This window comes from Leptonotus elevatus, chromosome 2 (genome assembly GCF_054856555.1).
Source record: "Leptonotus elevatus isolate MCC_2025b chromosome 2, RoL_Lele_1.0, whole genome shotgun sequence".
In the NCBI taxonomy this organism is placed as follows: domain Eukaryota; kingdom Metazoa; phylum Chordata; class Actinopteri; order Syngnathiformes; family Syngnathidae; genus Leptonotus; species Leptonotus elevatus.
In genome coordinates this window covers 38,667,961-38,692,551 of record NC_141240.1, presented here as the reverse complement: position 1 = coordinate 38,692,551, position 24,591 = coordinate 38,667,961, and the positions used below count along the sequence as shown (strand labels likewise).

The following is a 24,591-nucleotide window of genomic DNA, read 5'->3' as shown; positions in this document are numbered from 1 at the left end:
AAATGTTCCCGATGTGTTGATAAATCACTACCGTCATTTTGCAATGAATGGACCATGTTTCTGCGGGCTCCTTTCATACCATACTGAACACAATGATTCTGCTCATTTTGTCTGTTTTTTTAGCAGGAGGTGACTTTTGAAAAATTGTTGCTCGAGCAGTTAGAAAAGTCGCTAAATGACCACATCGCTGAGACACGGACCGTGCTTTTGTGAATCTCTGTAGAAATTGTGTGAATGCGGAAATGCTGAACTGAAATAAATACAATTGTTTAATAGTTTAAAAACTTTAAATATAAGTTCAAGTTAGAAGCTAAACAAAAAAATTATATAGCTAATGTAATTGTGTTCAAAAGCAGATATCGTGACTGGTGAAATGCTAACGAATACTGATGACAACCTGAGTAACCAAACCACAAAAACGGAGAAAGGTTTCAGGTCTTTTAGGTCGTAACGAAAATGGATCCGATGCTAACAATGCTAAAAAAAAAATAGCAAGACATGAGGAACAAAAGTCTTATGACAGATTGATAGCGGTTTCATACATCTTGCTCCGTATTGAGGTACTATTAAGAAGAACATAGCTGAAATGCCAACTTACTGCGAGTTCGTAGGCTAGCAAGTAGCAAGATAACTGATGAGACGAGCGTCGCAATACTTTTTGGGCGCACGCTGATTGCACTTCTCTGCGCGACGCTGCCAGGCGCGCGCGTGTGCGATTGGAATGTGATGTCATGAAGGATTGCACCGCGGTGTGGTGCTGTTATAAATGAATACTAAAACATATGTAAATATAGAAACACATACCTACAATGTGCTTATTCGTGCATGTGTGTGTGTGTGTGTGTGTGTGTGTGTTCTCACTCACTGTTGATGATGAAGATGATTCATCTAAGCAGCAGCGTTGCGGCGGCGCTCCTCTGCGGCGTTTCCACCTCCATGATGATGAAGAAGAAGAAAAAAGGAGAAAAAGGAAAAGACGGCCACCATTGCCGTCCTCATCAGCTCACGCAGGCTGGCTGCGGCGGCGGACGGCCCCCAAGATCCTCTCGCTTGTGGCGGAAGAGCGTTCACTCTCTCCGTGGAGAGATGCTTCTTCTGCCGCTGCGCTCTGCGGAGGAGCTGGAGAAGCCTCACTGGTGATGATGATGATGATGATGATAATGCTAATAGTACTACGGATAATAATAATACAGTGTTATTATTATTGTTATTAGAGCTGTCAAAATGAATCGAGTAATTGATTATCAAATGAATCGACAACTATTTTAATAATTGAGTAAGTGACATTTTTAAATGGGCTCTTAAAACTTTTCTTTTTGCAAAAGCTTTTTGTTAGACTAATTTTTTTTAAATATAAAGTGCATTACAAATAAAATGTATTATTATTATTATATTAGCTTGATTAACCAATAAATTGGTCGGACATTGACCATTCCGGGTGGTTACCAATTTTATTGATTAGGCAAACAACCAATTAAATTGGTTACAATAGAAAGTAAGTCTAGATAGATCACTTGGGAATATGTTTATTGTATCCATTTATTGTATTCTAAATGTATTTATTAGTGCTGTCAAAGTTAAAGCGTTAACTGATTAATTAACTCATTCACTGCCATTGACGGCTATAAACGTCAAAAATTCATTTGAACTAATTCTATGAGTTTTTACTTTTTTTCCCCACTTTTGTTAACTAGAGAATGAAAACCTAGATTTTTTTTATTATACATCGGATATAAAATTTGTGATTAATCGTGAGTTAACTAGTGAAATCGTGCGATTAATTACGATTAAAAAATGTAATCGCCTGAGGCCCCAAATTTTTTATATATATTTTATTTATTTATTCACTGCCATTGACAGCTATAAACATCAAAAAGTAATTTTAACAATTTCTATTAGTTCAACATTTTTTCCCACTTTTTTAACAAGAGTATGAAAACCTAAAAATTGTTATTGTACATTTAGAACAGACATAAAATTTGTGATTAATCGTAAGTTAACTAGTGAAGTCATGCGATTAATTACGATTAAAAATTGTAATCGCCTGTCACCGCTAATTTTTAATAAACTTTTTAAAAATTAATTCATGGCAGTGAATGAGTTAATCACAAAAAATATTGCATTAATTATGAATTAACAACCAATTAAATTGGTTACAATAGAAAGTAAGTCTTGATAGATCACTTGAGAATATGTTTATTGTATCCATTTATTGTAATCTAAATGTATTTATTAGTGCTGTCAAAGTTAAAGCGTTAACTGATTAATTAACTCATTCACTGCCATTGACGGCTATAAACGTCAAAAATTCATTAAAACTATTTCTATTAGTTTAACTTTTTTCCCCACTTTTTTTAACAAGAGTATGAAAACCTAAATTTTTTTATTGTACATTTAGAACAGACATAAAATTAGGTGATTAATCGTAAGTTAACTAGTGAAGTCATGCGATTAATTACGATTAAAAAATGCCTGTCACCTCAAAATTTTAATGATCTTTTTTTAAATGAATTTATGGCAGTGAATGAGTTAATCACCAAAAAAATTCGCATTAATTATGAATTAACGCAGATTAATGGCACTATTCATTTTGACCATAGATGATCCTTTAGCGCAGGGGTGGGCACACTCGATCGTCCAACTGTGGCGTCAACCTCGGGATTCACCATCATCATCATCATCATCATCAATGTGCATTGGTCGATGCTTTTCGACAACTCTCCATCGCCCGATCGAATCTCCGCTTGTGTAAAAGTACCCGGTCGGTTGTGCTGCGCGTTTTCCGGCGTTAGCAGCGCTAGCCGGTGAGGCTTACTACGTGATCATAACGGTCGCGTCAAGGCTTCCAACTTTGGCGTCAAGCTCGGAGTCATCATCATCGTCGACATCAATGCGCTTTTTAGTATTGATCGATGCTTTCCGTCTTTGAAAAAAATGCTCAAGCGTGAGCTGCTTGCAACCGGTTGCATCATCAGCCATTGTCTCCTCAACACTCTAGCTCCGCCTCACGTCTTCTACTGACGCCCACGGTGGGCGGCCCACCCAACCTTGTGCAAAGAGAGTCATCGCTGCCATCTAGGGGCCAAAACGAGTCATTAAACTAACTAGATCTGCTTGATACTTGATACACAGCTGCCCAAGGCTTTCCTCCACCCGTTTCCAAAAAAACAAAAACATAGTGAACGTCTTTTAACGTCCTCGGCGCCCCTCCGTAGGTTTTTACTAAACGATTTATAACGTTTATGGCGGTCAAAGAGTTAATCGTGATTAATCAAAATTCTAAGATGTGATTAATCTGATTTAAAAAAAAATACCGTTTGACAGCTCTAGTATTTATTAATTATTATGCGATTGCAGTATAATGTAGTGTTTAAAAAGGGAAATGTGTGTCTCGATAGATCAGTAGACTTCACCAGCTAAGAGCCCTAGTGGTAGAGTGTCTGCCCTGAAACTGAGATCGTGGGTTCAATCCCCATGGCCGAGTCATACCAAAAAACTATAAAAATGGGACCCATTTACCTCCCTGCTCGACACTCAGCATTACGGGTTGGAATTGGTGGGTTAGATCACCAAATAATTCCTGAGCATGGCCCTTACTGCTGCTCACCGCTCCCTCATGGTCGGGTCAAATGTGGAGAACGAATTTCACAATCGCTGGTACTTTTTTTCGGGATGCCTCGAACACAGGTTAACCAATCTTTTGGTCAAAATGTCCAATTTGTATTGGTTGGCCCAATCACCAATACAGATTGGTTGAAAACACCTACCATTCCAGAGTGGTTGTTTTCTACCAGCTGGATTGGTCAAACGTCCACTTCCTCCTTACATACGTACATATGTAACATACGTACGCGCATACGTAATACAATGCATACAGTAGCGACATTTACATACATACTTAGAGCACAACTACAGTATATAAAATACCGTCTATAATATTGAGAGATAAACCGTGTGTTGATATAAGCTTACATTACAGACGATGCATGCATCACTTGACGTAACCGTGACAACGTTGTTCTCCTCGGTGTGTATTGATTGCTAATCAATGTAGCATTAGTGGGAGTATGTATGTGTGTGTGATTAGGTGTGTTTGTGTACACGTGTGTGTTTGTGTGCGTGGGTGCAGGAGCCCTACTGACATTTGTTACTGAGCTGGTGAAAGGGAAATCGACCACAATGCAGCCACGGCATTCAGACACACGATGGCAGCAAACGTCTGCCTTGATTTGGGGAAAAGGGGATCTGAAATGGTTTCAAGTCTGCATGATGCTTTTTCTTTGAGCAGAACTTCTACTTTACTGCAGGAAAAAAAGGAAAGATAAAGACTAACACGCCTGAAAATTGGCTTTGTTAGCTTGTTATCGTCTTTATGCTGTAAGACTCTTATTTTGACACTTTAAATCATCTCACGGCCACGAGATTCTTCGACACAGTCCACCAATAAATATGACCTAGGTCATTTTGAAAAGGTGCCAAATTACAACAAAGTGTTACGTATTTTAGTTTAGCGACCTCTATCGGCCATGTTAAATAGCGCAAAAATACAAAAGTGGGACTTGAACTCAGTCCATCTGGTCGTAAGACGAGTGTTTATCTGACTGAGCGACATGTTTTGTATCTTGGGGTGTTAGAAAAAAAATCGATTCGGCAATATATCGCGATATTACAGAACGCAATTCTCGAATCGATTCGATATGCGGCCGAATCGATTTTTTTACTTCTTTTTTTTATGGGAATATTCAACAAAACGTCTTACTTAGGGTTAGGATTCATACATTAAGCATGGAAGAATGTTATAATAATGGAACATTAACCTTAATATTTAATTTCAGTGCTGTTCAAACATGAAACAGACTGCAACCGGAATTTTCAGATAAATAAACACATTTTCATACAAATCTTACAATGTACATGTACCAGTTTACTTTTTAGTATTTTCTAAATTTGAGTAAAACCCCCCCCCCGCAATAATCAGGATTAATCGGCATCGAATCGTGACCTATGAATCGTGATACGAATCGAATCGCCAGCGACTAGGCATTTCACACCGCTATTTGTAACGGCCTACAACCTCACTGTTCCTTTTCCTAATCTCAACCATTCGTGTCCCATGTAAAGACGTAACGTGTACTGAAAGTGTAACGCTAACCCAAAACCATTAGTCCGCCGACGAATTGACATACATGTCAACACTAAAAAAGACACTAAAATCATAAGTTGCCTGTCAGCTCGGTAAGATAAACGTTTGTCTTCCAACCAGATGACCCGGATTCCATTCCCATTGCGATTTTTTCGCTATTGCTGATACAACATGGCCGATACGATAGAGGTCTCTAAACTACAATATGTAACACTTGGTCGTATTTTGGTGCACGGTAAAACGACCGATATGGTCGTTATAGTTTGAGGACTTGTTGGATTCTTACTTTGATCGGTCAAAATGTCTTGCGGATCAAAGACTTTGATCTCGACCCTTTTCCAAAGAGTCCTGCTTTGCCTTGCTTGTCTCGTGACTCAAAACACTCTTATGACCCGGGTCCCGGTGGGGTGGGTGGGGGCTTGGTGGGCGGGTGCGCCTCCTGCCCCCGCCCGGTTGGGGAGGGCCCCGCTGGTCGCTCCTCTTAACTCACTACACTAGGTTTGCACAATACACTTTTATAGACATATAGGGCACATAACACACTTTGGGGGTGGGGTAGGGTGGAAACACCGTCTTTACCCTACAACTCCCCTCCACTTTTAATGCACCACACAACTGGGGTTGGAGGGGGGGCTTGTGGGGGTGCCATCGGTTGGGGACCGCGGTATAGAGCAGTGCTGCGGTCCCCTGTCCGTGTCCCCGACCCCCCCCCCCCCCCCACTTCTATCAAAATTTTTTTAATGCACCACATACACTCAGTAACATGCTTGGGAGGCGGGTGGATCGGAGCGTGGGAATATCATTTCCCTCGGCTCCGGTTCACCTGCTTCTAATTTTAATGCACCCCCCCCCCCCCCCACACACACACACACTTGTATATACACTGGGTGGGGTCACATTCACGGTTTAGGGGTAGAGTTCGCCAGTCGGCGAGCTGGCGGACTCAGTAACAGGGGTTAACTTTCACAAAGAACGCTGGGGTGACGACCGGGGCCTTCCCCCGCTGGGCCTGGGGTTCGGGGGTGTCGGCCGTCCTCCGGTGCCCCCATCTCCCCTTCTGCCCCCGGTGTTCCATCCCTCCACGCGGCGGGGGGTGGGGTGGGCGCGGCTGCCCTCTCCGCTCCGCTGTCCGGCCCCTCGTCGGCGCCGGTGCCTGGGTACGGGTGGTCCCCGGGGGCTGGGGGTCGGGGGTTGGGGGGCTGCCGGTGGGTCGGGAGGGGGGGCGGCTTTGTTGGGGGGGTGGTGGGGGTTGCGGGGTGGGGGGGGCTGGGGGTGGGGGGGTGTCTGGGGGATTGGGGACTTGAGGGCGGCTGGGGCTGGGTTGGGGTGGATGGCGGGGGTGGATGGGGGTGGGGGGGTCGTGGGGGGTGCGGGGGTTGGGGGCCGATGGGGTGCCTGGCGGGCCTGCAGTGCCCCGTCCTGCTGCGTTGGGTCGGGGGCGCGGGCCGGGTTGGGGTGGGGGGCGCTCCTGCTCCTGGGTTTGCTCTCCGGCCGGTGGCCCTGGCGGGGGCCGGGGGTCGTCTTTTGGCGGTGCCGCGGCCTGGGGGGCCCTGAGGTGTTGCGCTTGCACAGTCCTGGCGGGGGTCGACGGCTCCCCTCTTTGGTGGAGATTTTCATGCATGCCAGATCCACCACACCAGCATCTACCGAAACTCAGACACAATCTGCTTCCTCCTCAGGTCATTGAATCGGTGGAGGCTGGTGTCTGTGGATCTCACTCGGCTTCGTCTGTCCTTCTTTCCCTTCCTCAGTCTCTCCTTCAGTCTCTTGAGGTCTCCCTGATTTTTTATTTTTTGGATTAGTTGGAATCTAGATGTTTCTTGGGTTGGGGAAGAATTCTGGTGGGTGGCCCGGTGGGTGGTGTCTGGTCGGTGCTGGATTTCACCTTCCTTGGTTTTCTTTGGTCCCCTCGGGTCCCCTCGGGTCTCCTGACGGCGGTGTTCGGTTTAGGTGAACGGTATGGGATTTTTCCTAATAGGTTTTTGGTGAGCTAACAAATACACGCACGCACGCACATACAAAAAAAAAAAAATATATATATATATATATATAAATATATATAAAAAATTAAATAAAGAGCAATGATGATGACATTTCCGAATGAACAATACTGAGCTCTTTAAAAAAAAAAAAACACTCTTATGACACTAGGGCCATTTCTTCCGTACCCTACTGAAGCCTGATTACTTTTACCCTTCAAATATTCCTGTTTTCCAAGAAGGCTTCCATATTGTGCCTCAGGAGAATCCATCTGCGCTCCTCCTCCACAATTTTTCAATTCACTCCACTTTTAAATGCAGTTTGGAGGGGCAGTCTTATCACAGTGTATTTTTTTTCTCTCAGTAAACAAACATGCAGGCAGATACACCTGCGCATTAATTTTATTTTGAAAAACACATCAAGAAGATCAAGAAGGGAGTGGAAGGCGAATGAATTTTAACGCATACATCTTATCTGCTTTATTGGAAAAGTAAAATGTAAAATAGGGAGCACAAGCGCGCACACATTTATAAGGCACCAACTGCATGAGAATGACAATTAATTTTTCAGTCTTATGACTAATTTGCCGTATTAACTCATTCACTGCCATTGACGGTTATAAACGTCAAAAAAAATAATTTACATTTTTCTATTAGTTTAACATTTGTTTCTACTTTTGTTAACTCTTTGACTGCCAGACGTTTTCAGAAAAGGGATGCCGCCAGTGCCAGCCGATTTAAGCATTTTGACTGATTTTCAAGGTCCACAGAAAATGTTCTGTTTGGACTATGGAAACACACGTACTACCAAATGAAAGATTGGACTTTCATCTTTCATCAGAAAAAAAGAGTTTGTTTCTACCTTATTCCGTTCTTTAGTAATCAACAATAGAAAATGGTTAGTTTGACCCAATTTCGCCCGTGTTGGACCAAAATACGGAGAAATCAAGCTTTTAGTGAAACGATATTATTTCATGCATTCTAGTGAATTTGACACTTCTTTTTGTCCATGAATGATGCCACAAACACCTAAATAGTGCTTTACTTCTATAAAACACTACCACCAAGAATGAAAAAGTGTTTTTTGATAGCAAAATACGTTTATTTACATTCAACAGTGTAACAATTTGACAACAATTTGGCAAACTATTTACAAATGTGTGCAACTGTGGTGCTATTTACAAATATGTGGATGTTTCAACGACAGTTTTTCTTTTTGTAACACTCTCCTGCGTGCAAAGAGACGTAACAGCATTTGCACAACAGATTGCCTCTTCGCGTGTGCCACTTTCTTGCAGGCCGTTTTTTTCCGGGGAATAGCAAGTATATACTGCAGTGTGTCATCACGTCTAATATCAGGATCATGCTACGGTTACGTTACGGTGGTGTTACGTCTCGCTTCCCCGTGTCCTTCAGTTGCTATACCGGGTTGGTCGGAGATGTTCTGATCCATTTTATCCACTCCATTCATGGTGGCATCGTAGTCCAGAAACAGTGTCTTCTCCGTGATCAGACTGTACCCGCTCCTCCGATGAATATGCATTGGACTCGGGGTACTCTTCATTGTCCGATCGAATGTCCGCTTGTGCAGCTCCGCGTTTTCCGGCCTTAGCAGCGCTAGCCGCGCTAGCCGCGCTTTGCCGGTGGGGCTTACTACGTGTTCATAACAGTCACGTTGGCGTAGAGCTTCATCTTCATCATCATCATCAATCTGCATTGGTCGATGCCAACTCTCCATCGCCCGATCGAATGTCCGATTGTGTAGAAGTACCCGGCCGGCTATTGTGCGCGTTTTCCGGCCTTAGCAGCGCTAGCCGCGCTTAGCCGTGAGGCTTACTACGTGTTCATAACAGTCACGCCAAAGCTTCCAACTTTGGCGTAGAGCTCGTTGTCATCATCATCGTTGACATCAATGCGCTTTTTAGTATTGATTGATGCTTTCCGTCTTTGAAAAAAATGCTCAAGCTGAGCTGCTTGTAACCGGTTGCTTGGTCAAGCCATTGTGGCTTGGATCAGCCATTGTCTCCTCAACACTCTAGCTCCGCCTCACGTCTTCTACTGACGCCCACGGTGGGCGGCCCATCCAACCTTGTGCAAAGAGAGTCATCGCTGCCCTCTAGGGGCCAAAACGAGTCTTTGACTAATCAGATCAGCCTGATTCTTTCAGCACAGCTGCCCAAGGCTTTCCTGCACCCGTTTTTGAAAAAAAAAAAAAAAAACATAGGGGACGTCTTTTAACGTCCTCGGCGCCCTTCCCTAGGTTTATGCTAAACGTTTTATAACGTTTATGGCAGTCAAAGAGTTAACAAGAGTGAAAACCTAGATTTTTTTTATTGCGCATTTAGAACAGATAAATTTTTTGGGAAGTCATGCGATTAAAAATTGTAATCGCCTGACGCCCCTAATTTTTAATAATCATCTTGTCAGGCGATTACGATTTTTAATTGTAATTAATCGCATGACTTCACTAGTTAACTCACGATTAATCTGTTCTAAATGTACAATAAAGATTTTTTTCCCTAGGTTTTCATATTCTTGTTAACAAAAGTGGGGGGAAAAAAGTTAAACTAATAGAAATAGTTCAAATGAATTTTTGACGTTTATAGCCGTCAATGGCAGTGAATGAGTTAACAAAAATCGTATTCATGTCGTTTAATAGCATATAAGTGTGGTCTGTCTCTGTGGCCTGTGATTGGCTGACATTCTGTAATCAAGCAACACAAGTTAGAAAAATAAGACACAAACACATATTTGGATGCAGATTTCTTTATTAAGCAAAAAGATGCACTGCAAAGTTGTTTCCACGACAACAAATTGGCATCAAAGAAGACAAAAAGAAAAGTTGATAACAAACCCAGAAATAGAAAGGCCCCACTGAAGTTGAATATGAGTCGTCGATGTACTATGTTACTCGACTACCAATGATGCACATCTCTGATGCAAACATACGGGATCTCTTCTGAGCAGAGCTGATCCTCCCATTCTCCCTCTGTAAGAAATGAATGTTGAAGTAAGATTCTTAGTTCTTAGCAAACCTCGATGGCCGATTTGACTTACCGTTTTCATCCATTTGCACACAGTCTCCAGTTTCATCAGGCTCAGATGCGTCCGTGTCAAAGTTGGTGAAATCATTATCGGAACCATCAGTCCAGATAAAGTCGTCATTCTGGACGACAAAATCAAAAGCCGGTGAAAAGACTGAGATTGGAAGGACACGTTCAGTGGCAGAACTTTTAATGTTTCACCTCAATGGCATCATGTAAACCGATCCAGGCTTCGTCATCATTACCGCCCGCTCGAATCAGTTCGAGGACGAACGCGTTTTCCAGGTTACTATGAATGGAGACCAAATTCCCGCCAAGAATGTTGCACACACTCTGATGGGGGAAAAAGTGTAAAAAAAAAGAGTTTTTTTTGCCATTTTGATCCATCAGACGAGATCTTTTGACTCTCAACCAAAGCGTTCAATGAAAAGAAAACGGATGGATCGCTTCCTGTAATCACTGTAAGCTGCTTTCAAAAAAATACATCATGACTTGTAAAAGTGTCAAAAGTCTTCCATACCTCTGCATCCGCAAAGTTTCTCTCTTCATCTTCGTAGATATAACAGTGGCAGTCCAACTGAGTCCAGCCTTTAGGACAGCTATTGTCTGCAGCACAATCGTAGTTTGAGAAAAAAAGCCGAAATACTTCCACTGAAATGGCGACAAGTGGCTGATGTGCAACGACTTACCTTTCACAACAGTGGTAGGTTTAGACCACTGTCGAGAAGAAAAAAGATGTTTTTCAAAATCAGACCTTGCTGCATTGTCACAAAGGAAGGCCGCCACGAAGCAAAACGTAAGATTTTAACGCGAAGAAAAATATTTGTAACTTACGACTCCGGTCAACAGTCCACTGATCCCGCAGAGGAGGAACAACGAGCGAAGTCCAAATTCCATCTGCACATTGACAGAAAAACATCACATGAAACAAGACATTGCAACGTTAGCTTGTGAAATGGTGAAACCGTGAAAAAAGTCATCAAGATGTCAAATTGCGTGGTTACCTTTGTGGTGATGCTTGATGCTTGATACTGAGGACGACGGCGAGCCGTCCTTATATACGTTAGGAGACAGTCTTGGAATGCGGCATTGTTTGGTTGATTATGACGAGAAACGTCTCACCCTGGTATCTTCTTAACGACTTCCTCATTCTTGAGGAACAATTACGCTTTTTTTACGCCAATTATCAACAGATCGGACTGGTTTTGCGAGGACATGTGTCAAGTTCTCTGTAGCATGTAGCATTCAACATTCTGTTTTCGTCACCAACTTTTCTTTTCTTGTCTTAGGTTTATCCATGGTTTGCGTACTGGAGGTCGTATTGCTTAATCAATTTGGGCACCAGGTGAGTATGTTTTTTAAAAATGAATACCCTAACTTAAATGTAAATTAAATATGCTCATTATTTTTTGGTCAAAGTCAGCACTAGCAAGAACAATGAAGCTTTGTTTCTTTTTTTTTTGGCAAGCTAGTTTTCCATTTCACATACTCAGGTCTCACCTTCTGCGCTTGACAGGTGTGTCAGCTCGTATTGTTGTATGTTTCCTCTTCCTTTGTTAGTAAAAATAGTTTCTTTTTCATGCTCGTTAATTTGGAAATAGTTGAACAACAGCTGGGCTTTTTGGCTTTTGTACAGCCGTAGAAAAAAAAATGAAGAAACTGTCATGTCATCTTGTTCATTTGAATGCCTGGTGCCACTAAAAGCGCATCAAGCTGACACAAAAGAAAACACAGACTTTTTGTGAAGTGATTGTGGTTATTATCAAGAAGAACTTTGGAAAATGTTTCAATCAGCTTTGAAATTCAACTCTCATGAGCTGTTTTTGTTGTCATTAATATATTGTTCCAGGCAAATGGACCTTTAGTTGTACTACACATAGCCTTCCATAAATAAATCAACAAATCAACAGAGAAGTCCAGTTCAAACGCCTCCAAGACCCTATTGGATGGTCTGGATTAATATTTTGGTCTTGTAGGTGCGAACAAGTCCTGCAAAACATTTTCTGGAGGGCTGCAAGTCTTGATCAGTACTGATCCTATTGAAATGGAGCTACAACTTACAAGTCCTTGAGGAAAGTCCTTGAGGAGCATAGAACACTTCCTGAATGAGTACTAGTCCTGGCATATTACAGGTCCTGATCAGGACTGGATCTGGAGGAGGGATACAGCTACTGCTCCAATTTCTGGATGATGAACTTAGAGAAGTCTTCAGGACTACATCTGTATGTTTTAGATATTTTAAGATGTGTACAGGTAGGACCTAGGAGCGGGTGGGACATTTCTTGGAGGAGTACTGGTCCTGAAAAAAGTCCAAGCATCTGCCTTCTCACAACCCAATATGTCAGCAGCAGGGCTGGCCTGGCCTTCATTAACTCATTAACTGCCATTGACGGCTATAGACGTCAAAAAATCATTTGAACTATTTCTATTAGTTAAACATTTTTTTCCATTTTTGTTAACAAGAATGTGAAACCCTACCATTTTTTTATTGTACATTTAGAACAAATATAAAATTTGTGATTAATCGTGAGTTAACTAGGGAAGTCATGCGATTAATTACAATTAAAATTGTAATCGCGTGATGCCCCAAATTTTTTATAATCTTTTCTTTTTTGAAATCACGTCAGGTGAATAAAATTTTTCATTGTAATTAATCATTGAGGAACAATTACGCATTTTGTTTTCACCAATGAGCTCATCAAATTTGCCAATTGTCAACAGATGGGACTGGTTTTGCGAGGACATGTGTCAAGTTCTCTGGATTCCCCTTACATGATCCCACGCATTTGAACAATAGGAGACAATTATAACAGAGCAGCGCTAAACAGGGTTGATGAGTGATTCATACAAATAACAGGTAATTGAAGCGGTCTTGTGACATACCAGTCACTGACAGTTTAATTGCTACCTTTTATTTATTATTTTTTTCTTTTTATTTTTTTCCTTTTTTTTCTTTTTCTAAAGAGCTCAGTATTGTTCATTCGGAAATGTCATCATCATTGCTCTTTATTATTATTATTTTTTATTAATATATATATATTTTATATATATATATATATAATTTATATTAATTTTTTTGTATGTGGGTGAGTATGTGTATGTGCGTGCGTGCGTGCGTGCGTGCGTGCGTGTATTTGTTAGCTCACCAAAAACCTATTAGAAAAAATCCCATACCGTTCACCTAAACCAAACACCGCCGTCAGGAGACCCGAGGGGACCAAAGAAAACCAAGGAAGGTGAAATCCAGCACCGACCAAACACCACCCACCGGGCCACCCACCAGAATTCTTCCCCAACCCAAGAAACATCTAGATTCCAACTAATCCAAAAAATAAAAAATCAGGGAGACCTCAAGAGACCGAAGGAGAGACTGAGGAAGGGAAGGAAGGACAGACGAAGCCGAGTGAGATCCACAGACACCAGCCTCCACCGATTCAATGACCTGAGGAGGAAGCAGATTGTGTCTGAGTTTCGGTAGATGCTGGTGTGGTGGATCTGGCATGCATGAAAATCTCCACCAAAGAGGGGAGCCGTCGACCCCTGCCAGGACTGTGCAAGCGCAACACCTCAGGGCCCCCCAGGCCGCGGCAGCGCCAAAGGACGACCCCCGGGCCCCGCCAGGGCCACCGGCCGGAGAGCAAACCCAGGAGCAGGAGCGCCCCCCACCCCAACACGGCCCGCGCCCCCGACCCAACGCAGCAGGACGGGGCACTGCAGGCCCGCCAGGCACCCCACCGGCCCCCAACCCCCCCCTCCCCCCACGACCCCCATCCACCCCCGCCATCCACCCCAACCCAGCCCCAGCCGCCCCCAGGTCCCCAATCCCCCAGACATTCCCCCACCCCCAGCATCCCCCCACCCGCAACCCCCACCACCCCCCCAACAAAGCCGTCCCCCCCGACCCCACCCCGACCAACCGGCAGCCCCCCAACCCCCGACCCCCAGCCCCCGCCGCGTGGAGGGACGGAACACTGGGGGCAGAAGGGGAGATGGGGGCACCGGAGGACGGCCGACACCCCCGAACCCCTGGCCCAGCGGGGGAAGGCCCCGGTCGTCACCCCAGCGTTCTTTGTAAAAGTTAACCCCTGTTACTGAGTCCGCCAGCTCGCCGACTGGCGAACTCTACCCCTAAACCGTGAATGTGACCCCACCCAGTGTATATACAAGTGTGTGTGTGTGTGTGTGTGGGGTGCATTAAAATTAGGAGCAGGTGAACCAGAGCCGAGGGAAATGATATTCCTACGCTCCGATCCACCCGCCTCCCAAGCATGTTACTGAGTGTATGTGGTGCATTAAAAAAAAATAGATAGAAGGGGGGGGGGGGACACGGACAGGGGACCGCAGCACTGCTCTATACCGCGGTCCCCAACCGATGGCACCCCCGCAAGCCCCCCCCCCCCCCCAGTTGTGTGGTGCATTAAAATTGGAGGGGAGTTGTAGGGTGAAAACGGTGCTACCTTTTAATTGACGCTTGTGAATGTAGCCTCTGTTCATTTGAACAGAATAAACGCTATAGCTTAAGGATGGATAATCACACAGTAACGCAAGAGAGACAGTCGTCATTCCTGTAGCAGGAATAATGCATCTTTTTTTTTTTTTTTGGTGTCTGAGCCTACAGATGATTGATGTGAGGTGTGTCAGTGACGCACTGGAAGTAAATTATAGGTGGGTGTCAAAAGACGACCATAACTAGAAACATTGTTTAATGACTTGGTTTATATTGTTTTGCCGTTACATTATCAGTGTTTTACACTTTTACAATTCTCTTGGTCTATACTGTACTTGAGTTTGCTTTTGGTATTCTGTGTGAGCCCAACCCTCAACCACCCCCGCCACCGTGCTTTCTGAAAACCTGCAAGCCGTTGGTATGTTCTTTGTTCTGTTCCCGTACTTACATAAATAAACAATGGAACACCTTTAAGGGGGTCTGGTAGATACTGGATCCTTGGACCGTGATGTCGTTATGAGATGAGGACTCACTTGAAGAGTGACAATTGTTGTCTCAAGGAAGTTTTGAACATTTTCAAAGAAAAAGATTTTGCGACCATTAAAATTGTTGGTGAAGGTCTTTGCGGCCGTTGAAAGAACCCTGACGATGAAAAACGAACATTCGCGACCTTCGCAAACCGCTCAGTGAGATATGAGGATGAGGATGAGGATGTAATACTCATCAATTTAGAATCTAGTGCCAAGTGAAGTGTAAATGTGCGCACGGGCAAAGTTTTCTCTCTTCTGGTATTTTGCTAGACTATCTCTCATTTACTGCTGGTATGCCCTCATACACTATACCGGAACCTTTTCACAAATCATACGAAAACACCCCTGTATTTCTGCGAAATATAACTTTATGAACAAAAAAGAAACAAAAGTACTTTGGTTCTGCAGAATACGGTACAAGACTTCAACCGTAAATACTCAAAGAGCCATTTGAACCGTCTACCACAGATACACACACACACAAAAAAAAAACATTGGGAGCCACAAAACCTTTTTGACATCTAAATTGAGGATAAAACTGAATTATATTTCTTCTGTGTTCTGAGCGTGCGGTCAGTTGTCAATCTGAATTAAAAAGGTCGACAGTATTCCACTTAACAATGCCAATAGAGATCCGGATATCACATGACTATTTCTCTGAACACGCCCCCTGTGGCAGGAAAGTCGCAGCGCCGCGTTAATGGATTACAATGACGAGGGATAAAACTAGCGTTTCACACGTCTTATTATTTAGGTACGTTAGCAACTTAGCATCTGCTAATTCGGCCACCGCCGCCGTCATCTATGCCGTAAAAAGTCTTTATGGGGTTGGTCAGTTATTAAATTCAACTGTGTGTTAAACAGTATCAGCACAAACGAACGGATTCTTCTTTTTGCGTGCTAACTTGCCTGAAGCTAGCCTCCTGAGGCGCTTACTTCAGGCAAATTAGCATCTGCTAATTCGGCCACCATGTACGTAGCTACATCTACTCAACTAACGGATTCAGTAATTGACTCGCCTGCTATGACGTGAGAAGAATCACAAATTATCCGTCTTGTTGTTCGCTCTTTTTATGGCTGCTATGATTGGCGACGCATCGATTCGTCTTTTGGTAGCCTGGAGAATTTTTTTTTGCCTCTTCTCGTGGCGTTTGCCGTTTACTCAAAGTGGCAGACGCGGTTTCTATGCTGCCAAAATGGCTGCGCTAACGCCCATAACGTCCGGATCTCTATTCGAATATACATTTTTACCAGGTTAATGGGATTTTTCTCCTGAACCACAGCAGTGTCAACACATCAGGACTGAATTGACATCACCTTCGAGCGATTGTTTCATGTAGCATGTAGCATTCAACATTCTGTTTTCGTCACCAACTTTTCTTTTCTTGTCTTAGGTTGAGCCATGGTTTGCGTACTGGAGGTCGTATAGTTTAATCAATTTGGGCGCCAGGTGAGTATGTTTTTTAAAAATGAATACCCTAACTTAAATGTAAATTAAATATGCTCATTATTTTTTGGTCAAAGTCAGCACTAGCAAGAACAATGAAGCTTTATTTCTTTTTTTTTTGGCAAGCTAGTTTTCCATTTCACATACTCAGGTCTCACCTTCTGCGCTTGACAGGTGTGTCAGCTCGTATTGTTGTATGTTTCCGCTTCCTTTGTTAGTAAAAATAGTTTAAATTTCATGCTCTTTTATTTGGAAATAGTTGAACAACAGCTGGGCTTTTTGGCTTTTGTACAGCCGTAGAAAAAAAAATGAAGAAACTGTCATGTCATCTTGTTCATTTGAATGCCTGGTGCCACTAAAAGTGCATCAAGCTGACACAAAAGAAAACACAGACTTTTTGTGAAGTGATTGTGGTTATTATCAAGAAAAACTTTGGAAAATGTTTCAATCAGCTTTGAAATTCAACTCTCATGAGCTGTTTTTGTTGTCATTAATATATTGTTCCAGGCAAATGGACCTTTAGTTGTACTACACATAGCCTTCCATAAATAAATCAACAAATCAACAGAGAAGTCCAGTTCAAACGCCTCCAAGACCCTATTGGATGGTCTGGATTAATATTTTGGTCTTGTAGGTGCGAACAAGTCCTGCAAAACATTTTCTGGAGGGCTGCAAGTCTTGATCAGTACTGATCCTATTGAAATGGAGCTACAACTTACAAGTCCTTGAGGAAAGTCCTTGAGGAGCATAGAACACTTCCTGAATGAGTACTAGTCCTGGCATATTACAGGTCCTGATCAGGACTGGATCTGGAGGAGGGATACAGCTACTGCTCCAATTTCTGGATGATGAACTTAGAGAAGTCTTCAGGACTATGTTTCAGATTTTTTAAGATGTGTACAGGTAGGACCTAGGAGCGGGTGGGACATTTCTTGGAGGAGTACTGGTCCTGAAAAAAGTCCAAGCATCTGCCTTCTCACAACCCAATATGTCAGCAGCAGGGCTGGCCTGGCCTTCATTAACTCATTAACTGCCATTGACGGCTATAGACGTCAAAAAATCATTTGAACTATTTCTATTAGTTAAACATTTTTTCCACTTTTGTTAACAAGAATGTGAAACCCTACCATTTTTTTATTGTACATTTAGAACAAATATAAAATTTGTGATTAATCGTAAGTTAACTAGGGAAGTCATGCGATTAATTACAATTAAAATTGTAATCGCCTGATGCCCCAATTTTTTTTATCATCTTTTCTTTTTTGAAATCACGTCAGGTGAATAAAATTTTTCATTGTAATTAATCACATGACTTCAATAATTAACTCACGATTAATCACAAATTTTATATCTGTTTTAAATGTACAATATATATTTATATATTTTTTTTAGGTTTTCATACTCTTATTAACAAAAGTGAAAAACTAATAGAAATAGTTCAAATGAAATTTTATTTTTATATTTTTTTATTTTTTTATTATTATTTTTTTTCTAAGAAGAGCTCAGTATTGTTCATTCGGTAATGTCATCATCATTGCTCTTTTTTTTTTGTATTTATTTATTTTTTTGTATGTGGGTGAGTATGTGTATGTGCGTGCGAGTTCAAATGAATTTTTGACGTCTATAGCCGTCAATAGCAGTGAATGAGTTCCAATGAAACCTGTTTTTGTTTTTTTGTTTTTTAGGCGCGGAACAGAGTCATTCCTGCTTGCAGCTTTATATTATATTTATTCCTAATTCTGTTTTCTTTTTGGTGTTCTCCTGACCATGTACTTTGGCGTTGCCATCCATCCATCTCTGCTCCGCCCGGCCTCATTAGCAAAAGGGGTGCAGCAACTCCCTGCGGCCAATGGATCGAAATGGACACGAAAAGGTGAGAACAAGCTCCGGCGACCAGGTTGAGCCTAACAGTAGCCGGTGTCTTTTGTCTATCTCGCCACTGCTTCATCCTACCTTTTGATCCTCAGTTAATTCGCCAACGGAATTCATGTCCTACTAATCTATTCAGTCATCTATACGAGCATATGCATGTCCTGATCACCACCTGGCAGGTCTGAAATTGGCCACCACCCCAGGCCAAATCCTTTTTGTAAGACAATAACACTTTTCTGATTTGCTGTTTTTGAGACCAAGGTTGAAGCAGGAACAATTAACTAATTCGCTGCCATTAACGGCTATAAACGTCGAAAATTCATTTGCCTCGAACACAGGTTAACCAATCTTTTGGTCAGAATGTCCAATTTGTATTGGTTGGCCCAATCACCAATACATATTCCATTCCAGAGTGGTTGTTTTCTACCAGCTGGATTGGTCAAACGTCCACTTCCTCCTTACATACGTACATATGTAACATACGTACGCGCATACGTAATACAATGCATACAGTAGCGACATTTACATACATACTTAGAGCACAACTACAGTATATAAAATACCGTCTATAATATTGAGAGATAAACCGTGTGTTGATATAAGCTTACATTACAGACGATGCATGCATCACTTGACGTAACCGTGACAACGTTGTTCTCCTCGGTGTGTATTGATTGCTAATCAATGTAGCATTAGTGGGAGTATGTATGTGTGTGTGATTAGGTGTGTTTGTGTACACGTGTGTGTTTGTGTGCGTGGGTGCAGGAGCCCTACTGACATTTGTTACTGAGCTGGTGAAAGGGAAAACAACCACAATGCAGCCACGGCATTCAGACACACGATGGCAGCAAACCTCTGCCTTGATTTGGGGAAAAGGGGATCTGAAATGGTTTCAAGTCTGCATGATGCTTTTTCTTTGAGCAGAACTTCTACTTTACTGCAGGAAAAAAAGGAAAGATAAAGACTAACACGCCTGAAAATTGGCTTTGTTAGCTTGTTATCGTCTTTATGCTGTAAGACTCTTATTTTGACACTTTAAATCATCTCACGGCCACGAGATTCTTCGACACAGTCCTCCAATAAATATGACCTAGGTCATTTTGAAAAGGTGCCAAATTACAACAAAGTGTTACGTATTTTAGTTTAGCGACCTCTATCGGCCATGTTAAATAGCGCAAAAATACCAAAGTGGGACTTGAACTCAGTCCATCTGGTCGTAAGACGAGTGTTTATCTGACTGAGCGACATGTTTTGTATCTTGGGGTGTTAGAAAAAAATCGATTCGGCAATATATCGCGATATTACAGAACGCAATTCTCGAATCGATTCGATATGCGGCCGAATCGATTTTTTTACTTCCTTTTTTTATGGGAATATTCAACAAAACGTCTTACTTAGGGTTAGGATTCACACATTAAGCATGGAAGAATGTTATAATAATGGAACATTAACCTTAATATTTAATTTCAGCGCTGTTCAAACATGAAACAGACTGCAACCGGAATTTTCAGATAAAAAAATACATTTTCATACAAATCTTACAATGTACATGTACCAGTTTACTTTTTAGTATTTTCTAAATTTGAGTAAAAAACAACAACGCAATAATCGGGATTAATCGGCATCGAATCATGACCTATGAATTGTGATACGAATCGAATCGCCAGCGACTAGGCATTTCACACCGCTATTTGTAACGGCCTACCATCTCACTGTTCCTTTTCCTAATCTCAACCATTCGTGTCCCATGTAAAGACGTAACGTGTACTGAAAGTGTAACGCTAACCCAAAACCATTAGTCCGACGACGAATTGAAATACGTGTCAACACTAAAAAAGACACTAAAATCATAACTTGCCTGTCAGCTCGGTAAGATAAACGTTTGTCTTCCAAAGAGATGACCCGGATTCCATTCACACATTGCGATTTTTTCGCTATTGCTGATACAACATGGCCGATACGATAGAGGTCTCTAAACTACAATATGTAACACTTGGTCGTATTTTGGTGCACGGTAAAACGACCGATATGGTCGTTATAGTTTGAGGACTTGTTGGATTCTTACTTTGATCGGTCAAAATGTCTTGCGGATCAAAGACTTTGATCTCGACCCTTTTCCAAAGAGGCCTGCTTTGCCTTGCTTGTCTCGTGACTCAAAACACTCTTATGACACTAGGGCCATTTCTTCCGTACCGTACTGAAGCCTGATTACTTTTTACCCTTCAAATATTCCTGTTTTCCAAGAAGGCTTCCATATTGTGCCTCAGGAGAATCCATCTGCGCTCCTCCTCCACAATTTTTCAATTCACTCCACTTTTAAATGCAGTTTGGAGGGGCAGTCTTATCACAGTGTATTTTTTTTCTCTCAGTAAACAAACATGCAGGCAGATACACCTGCGCATGCATTTTATTTTGAAAAACACATCAAGAAGATCAAGAAGGGAGTGGAAGGCGAATGAATTTTAACGCATACATCTTATCTGCTTTATTGGAAAAGTAAAATGTAAAATAGGGAGCACAAGCGCGCACACATTTATAAGGCACCAACTGGATGAGAATGACAATTTATTTGTCAGTCTTATAACTAATTTGCCGTATTAACTCATTCACTGCCATTGACGGTTATAAACGTCAAAAAAATAATTTACATTTTTCTATTAGTTTAACATTTGTTTCTACTTTTGTTAACAAGAGTGAAAACCTAGATTTTTTTTATTGCGCATTTAGAACAGATATAAAATGTTATAAATTTTTTGGGAAGTCATGCGATTAATTCCGATAAAAAATTGTAATCGCCTGACGCCCCTAATTTTTAATAAGCATCTTGTCAGGCGATTACGATTTTTAATTGTAATTAATCGCATGACTTCACTAGTTAACTCACGATTAATCTGTTCTAAATGTATAATAAAGATTTTTTTCCCTAGGTTTTCATATTTTTCCGTTCCGTTCCGTTCCGTTCCGTCTTCATTCCGCTTATCCGGGGTCGGGTCGCGGGGCAGCAGCTTTAGCAGGGAAGCCCAGACTTCCCTCTCCCCAGCCACTTCAGCCAGTTCCTTCGATGGTATCCCAAGGCGTTCCCAAGCCAGCCGTGAGACGTAGTCTCTCCAGCGTGTCTTGGGTCGTCCCCGGGGCCTCCTGCCGGTAGGACATGCCTGGAACACCTCCCCAGGGAGGCGCCCAGGAGGCATCCGTACCAGATGCCCCAGCCACCTCAACTGGTTCCTCTCAACGTGGAGGAGTAGCGTCTCGACGCTGAGTCCCTCCCGAATGACCGAGCTTCTCACCCTATCTCTAAGGGAGAGCCCGGCTACCCTGCGGAGAAAACTCATTTCGGCCGCTTGTATCCGGGATCTTGTTCTTTCGATCACGACTCACAGCTCGTGACCATAGGTGAGGACAGGAACGTAGATCGACCGGTAAATCGAGAGCTTTGCCTTTCGGCTCAGCTCCTTCTTCACCACAACGGACCGATACAGCGTCCGCATCACTGCAGACGCTGCACCGATCCGTCTGTCGATCTCCCGCTCTAACCTACCCTCACTCGTGAACAAGACCCCAAGATACTTGAACTCCTCCACTTGGGGCAGGACCTCATCCCCGACCCGCAGAGGGCACTCCACCCTTTTCCGACTGAGGACCATGGTCTCGGATTTGGAGGTGCTGATCCTCATCCCAACCGCTTCACACTCGGCTGCGAACCGCTCCAGCGAGAGCTGGAGATCACGGCTTGAAGAAGCCAACAGCACCACATCATCTGCAAAAAGCAGAGATGCAATGTTGAGGCCACCAAACCGGACCCCCTCGACACTCCGGCTGCGCCTAGAAATTCTGTCCATAAAAGTTACGAACAGAATCGGTGACAAAGGGCAACCTTGGCGGAGTCCGACCCTCACAGGAAACGAATTCGACTTACAGCCGGCAATGCGGATCAAACTCTGACATCGGTCGTACAGGGACCGAATAGCCCGTATCAGGGGGCCCGGTACCCCATACTCCCGAAGCACCCCCCACAGGACTCCCCGAGGGACACGGTCAAACGCCTTCTCCAAGTCCACAAAGCACATGTGGACTGGTTGGGCGAACTCCCACGCACCCTAAAGGATCCTGCCGAGGGTGTAGAGCTGGTCCACTGTTCCACGGCCGGGACGAAAACCACACTGCTCCTCCTGAATCCGAGATTCAACTTCCCGACGGATCCTCCTCTGCAGCACCCCCGAATAGACCTTACCTGGGAGGCTGAGGAGTGTGATCCCTCTAAAGTTGGAACACACCCTCCGGTCCCCCTTCTTAAAAAGAGGAACCACCACCCCAGTCTGCCAATCCAGAGGCACTGTCCCTGATGTCCACGCGATGTTGTAGAGACGTGTCAACCACGACAGCCCCACTACATCCAGAGCCTTTAGGAAATCCGGGCGAACCTCATCCTCCCCCGAGGCCCTGCCACCGAGAAGCTTTCCAACCACTTCAGTGACTTCGACCCCAGAGATAGGGGGGCCCACCTCAGAGTCCCCAGACCCTGCTTTCTCAAAGGAAGGCGTGTTGGTGGAATTGAGGAGGTCTTCGAAGTATTCTCCTCACCGATTCACGACGTCCCAAGTCGAGGTCAACAGCACCACATCTCCACTATACACAGTGTTAATGGCGCATTGCTTTCCTCTCCTGAGACGCCGGATAGTGGACCAGAATTTCCTCGAAGCCGTCCGGAAGTCGTTCTCCATGGCCTCACCGAACTCCTCCCATGTCCGAGTTTTTGCCTCAGCGACCACCGAAGCCGCATTCCGCTTGGGCCAGCCGGTACCTGTCAGCAGCCTCCGGAGTCCCACAGGCCAAAAAGGCCCAATAGGACTCCTTCTTCAGCTTGACGGCATCCCTTACCGCTGGTGTCCACCAGCGGGTTCGAGGATTGCCGCCCCGACAGGCACCAACCACCTTACGGCCACAGCTCCGATCGGCCGCTTCAACAATGGAAGCACGGAACATGGTCCATTCGGACTCAACGTCCCCCGCCTCCCCCGGGACAACGGAGAAGCTCTGCCGGAGGTGGGCGTTGAAACTCTTTCTGACAGGGGATTCTGCCAGACGTTCCCAGCAGACCCTCACAATACGTTTGGGCCTGCCTGGTCGGACCAGCATCTTACCCCGCCATCGGGGCCAACACACCACCAGGTGGGGATCAGTTGACATCTCTGCCCCTCTCTTAACCCGAGTGTCCAACACATACGGCCGCAAATCCGATGACACGACTACAAAGTCGATCATCGAACTGCGGCCTAGGGTGTCCTGGTGCCAAGTGCACATATGGACACCCTTGTGCTTGAACATGGTGTTCGTTATGGTCAGTCCGTGACGAGCACAGAAGTCCAACAACAAAACACCGCTCAGGTTTTGATCAGGGGGGCCGTTCCTCCCAATCACGCCCCTCCAGGTCTCACTGTCATTACCCACGTGAGCGTTGAAGTCCCCCAGCAGAACGAGGGAGTCCCCGGAAGGAGCGCTCTCCAGCACACCCTCCAAGGACTCCAGAAAGTGTGGGTACTCTGAGCTGTTGTTCGGTGCATAAGCACAAACAACAGTCAGGACCCGTCCCCCCACCCGTAGGCGGAGAGAGGCTACCCTCTCGTTCACCGGGGTAAACCCCAACACACAGGCGCCTAGCCGGGGGGCAATGAGTATGCCCACACCTGCTCTGCGCCTCTCACCGTGGGCAACTCCAGAGTGGAAGAGGGTCCAGCCCCTCTCGAGAGGATTGGTACCAGAACCCAAGCCGTGTGTGGAGGTGAGTCCGACTATATCTAGTCGGAACTTCTCAGCCTCGCACATCAGCTCGGGCTCCTTCCCTGTCAGAGAGGTGACATTCCATGTCCCCAGAACGAGCTTCAGTAGCCGAGGGTCGGACCGCCTTTGGCTGCCACCCAACTCACTGCGCACCTGACCCCTTTGGCCCCTTCCACCGGTGGTGAGCCCATGGGAAGGGGGACCCACGTTGCCTTTTCGGGCTGTGCCCGGCCGGGCCCCATGGGTGTAGGCCCGGCCACCAGACGCTCGCCTTCGAGCCCCACCTCCAGGCCTAGCTCCAGAGGGGGGCCCCGGTGACCCGCGTCCGGGCAAGGGAAACGAAAATCCAAA

General features: G+C 44.2%; 3 protein-coding genes across 19 annotated transcripts in view; 1 reads left to right on the top strand and 2 right to left on the bottom strand.

Annotated features, from left to right (window-relative positions):
• LOC147179944 (IQ motif and SEC7 domain-containing protein 1-like) overlaps positions 1–1,122 on the bottom strand; it is a 64,165-nt gene extending 63,043 nt beyond the window's left edge. For 2 of the 3 annotated variants that reach the window (XM_086067464.1, XM_086067467.1), the window contains exon 1: positions 866–1,122. The gene's annotated coding sequence lies outside the window, so the exon portion shown is untranslated. Of the gene's footprint in view, positions 1–598; positions 831–865 lie in introns of those variants that run through there. The other variant, XM_086067465.1, reaches the window with a different exon arrangement.
• The window catches only part of LOC147179940 (PDZ domain-containing protein 4-like), a 123,330-nt gene that overhangs the window by 51,125 nt on the left and 47,614 nt on the right, over positions 1–24,591 (top strand). For 11 of the 15 annotated variants that reach the window (XM_086067486.1, XM_086067478.1, XM_086067479.1 and 8 more), the window contains 4 exons: positions 880–1,136; positions 11,456–11,511; positions 16,538–16,593; positions 18,410–18,463. The gene's annotated coding sequence lies outside the window, so the exon portion shown is untranslated. Of the gene's footprint in view, positions 1–879; positions 1,137–11,455; positions 11,512–14,691; positions 14,832–16,537; positions 16,594–18,409; positions 18,464–24,591 lie in introns of those variants that run through there. The other 4 variants (XM_086067480.1, XM_086067476.1, XM_086067488.1 and 1 more) reach the window with 2 other exon arrangements.
• Positions 9,873–11,246, bottom strand: LOC147179943 (lithostathine-1-beta-like). Its single transcript, XM_086068102.1, has 7 exons — positions 11,171–11,246; positions 11,001–11,063; positions 10,856–10,883; positions 10,687–10,772; positions 10,368–10,499; positions 10,180–10,288; positions 9,873–10,111 (listed from the first exon to the last, which is right to left on the bottom strand). Exons 2-7 carry the CDS (start codon positions 11,061–11,063, stop codon positions 10,038–10,040), a joined length of 492 nt encoding a protein of 163 aa, XP_085924228.1. The 5' UTR covers positions 11,171–11,246; the 3' UTR covers positions 9,873–10,037.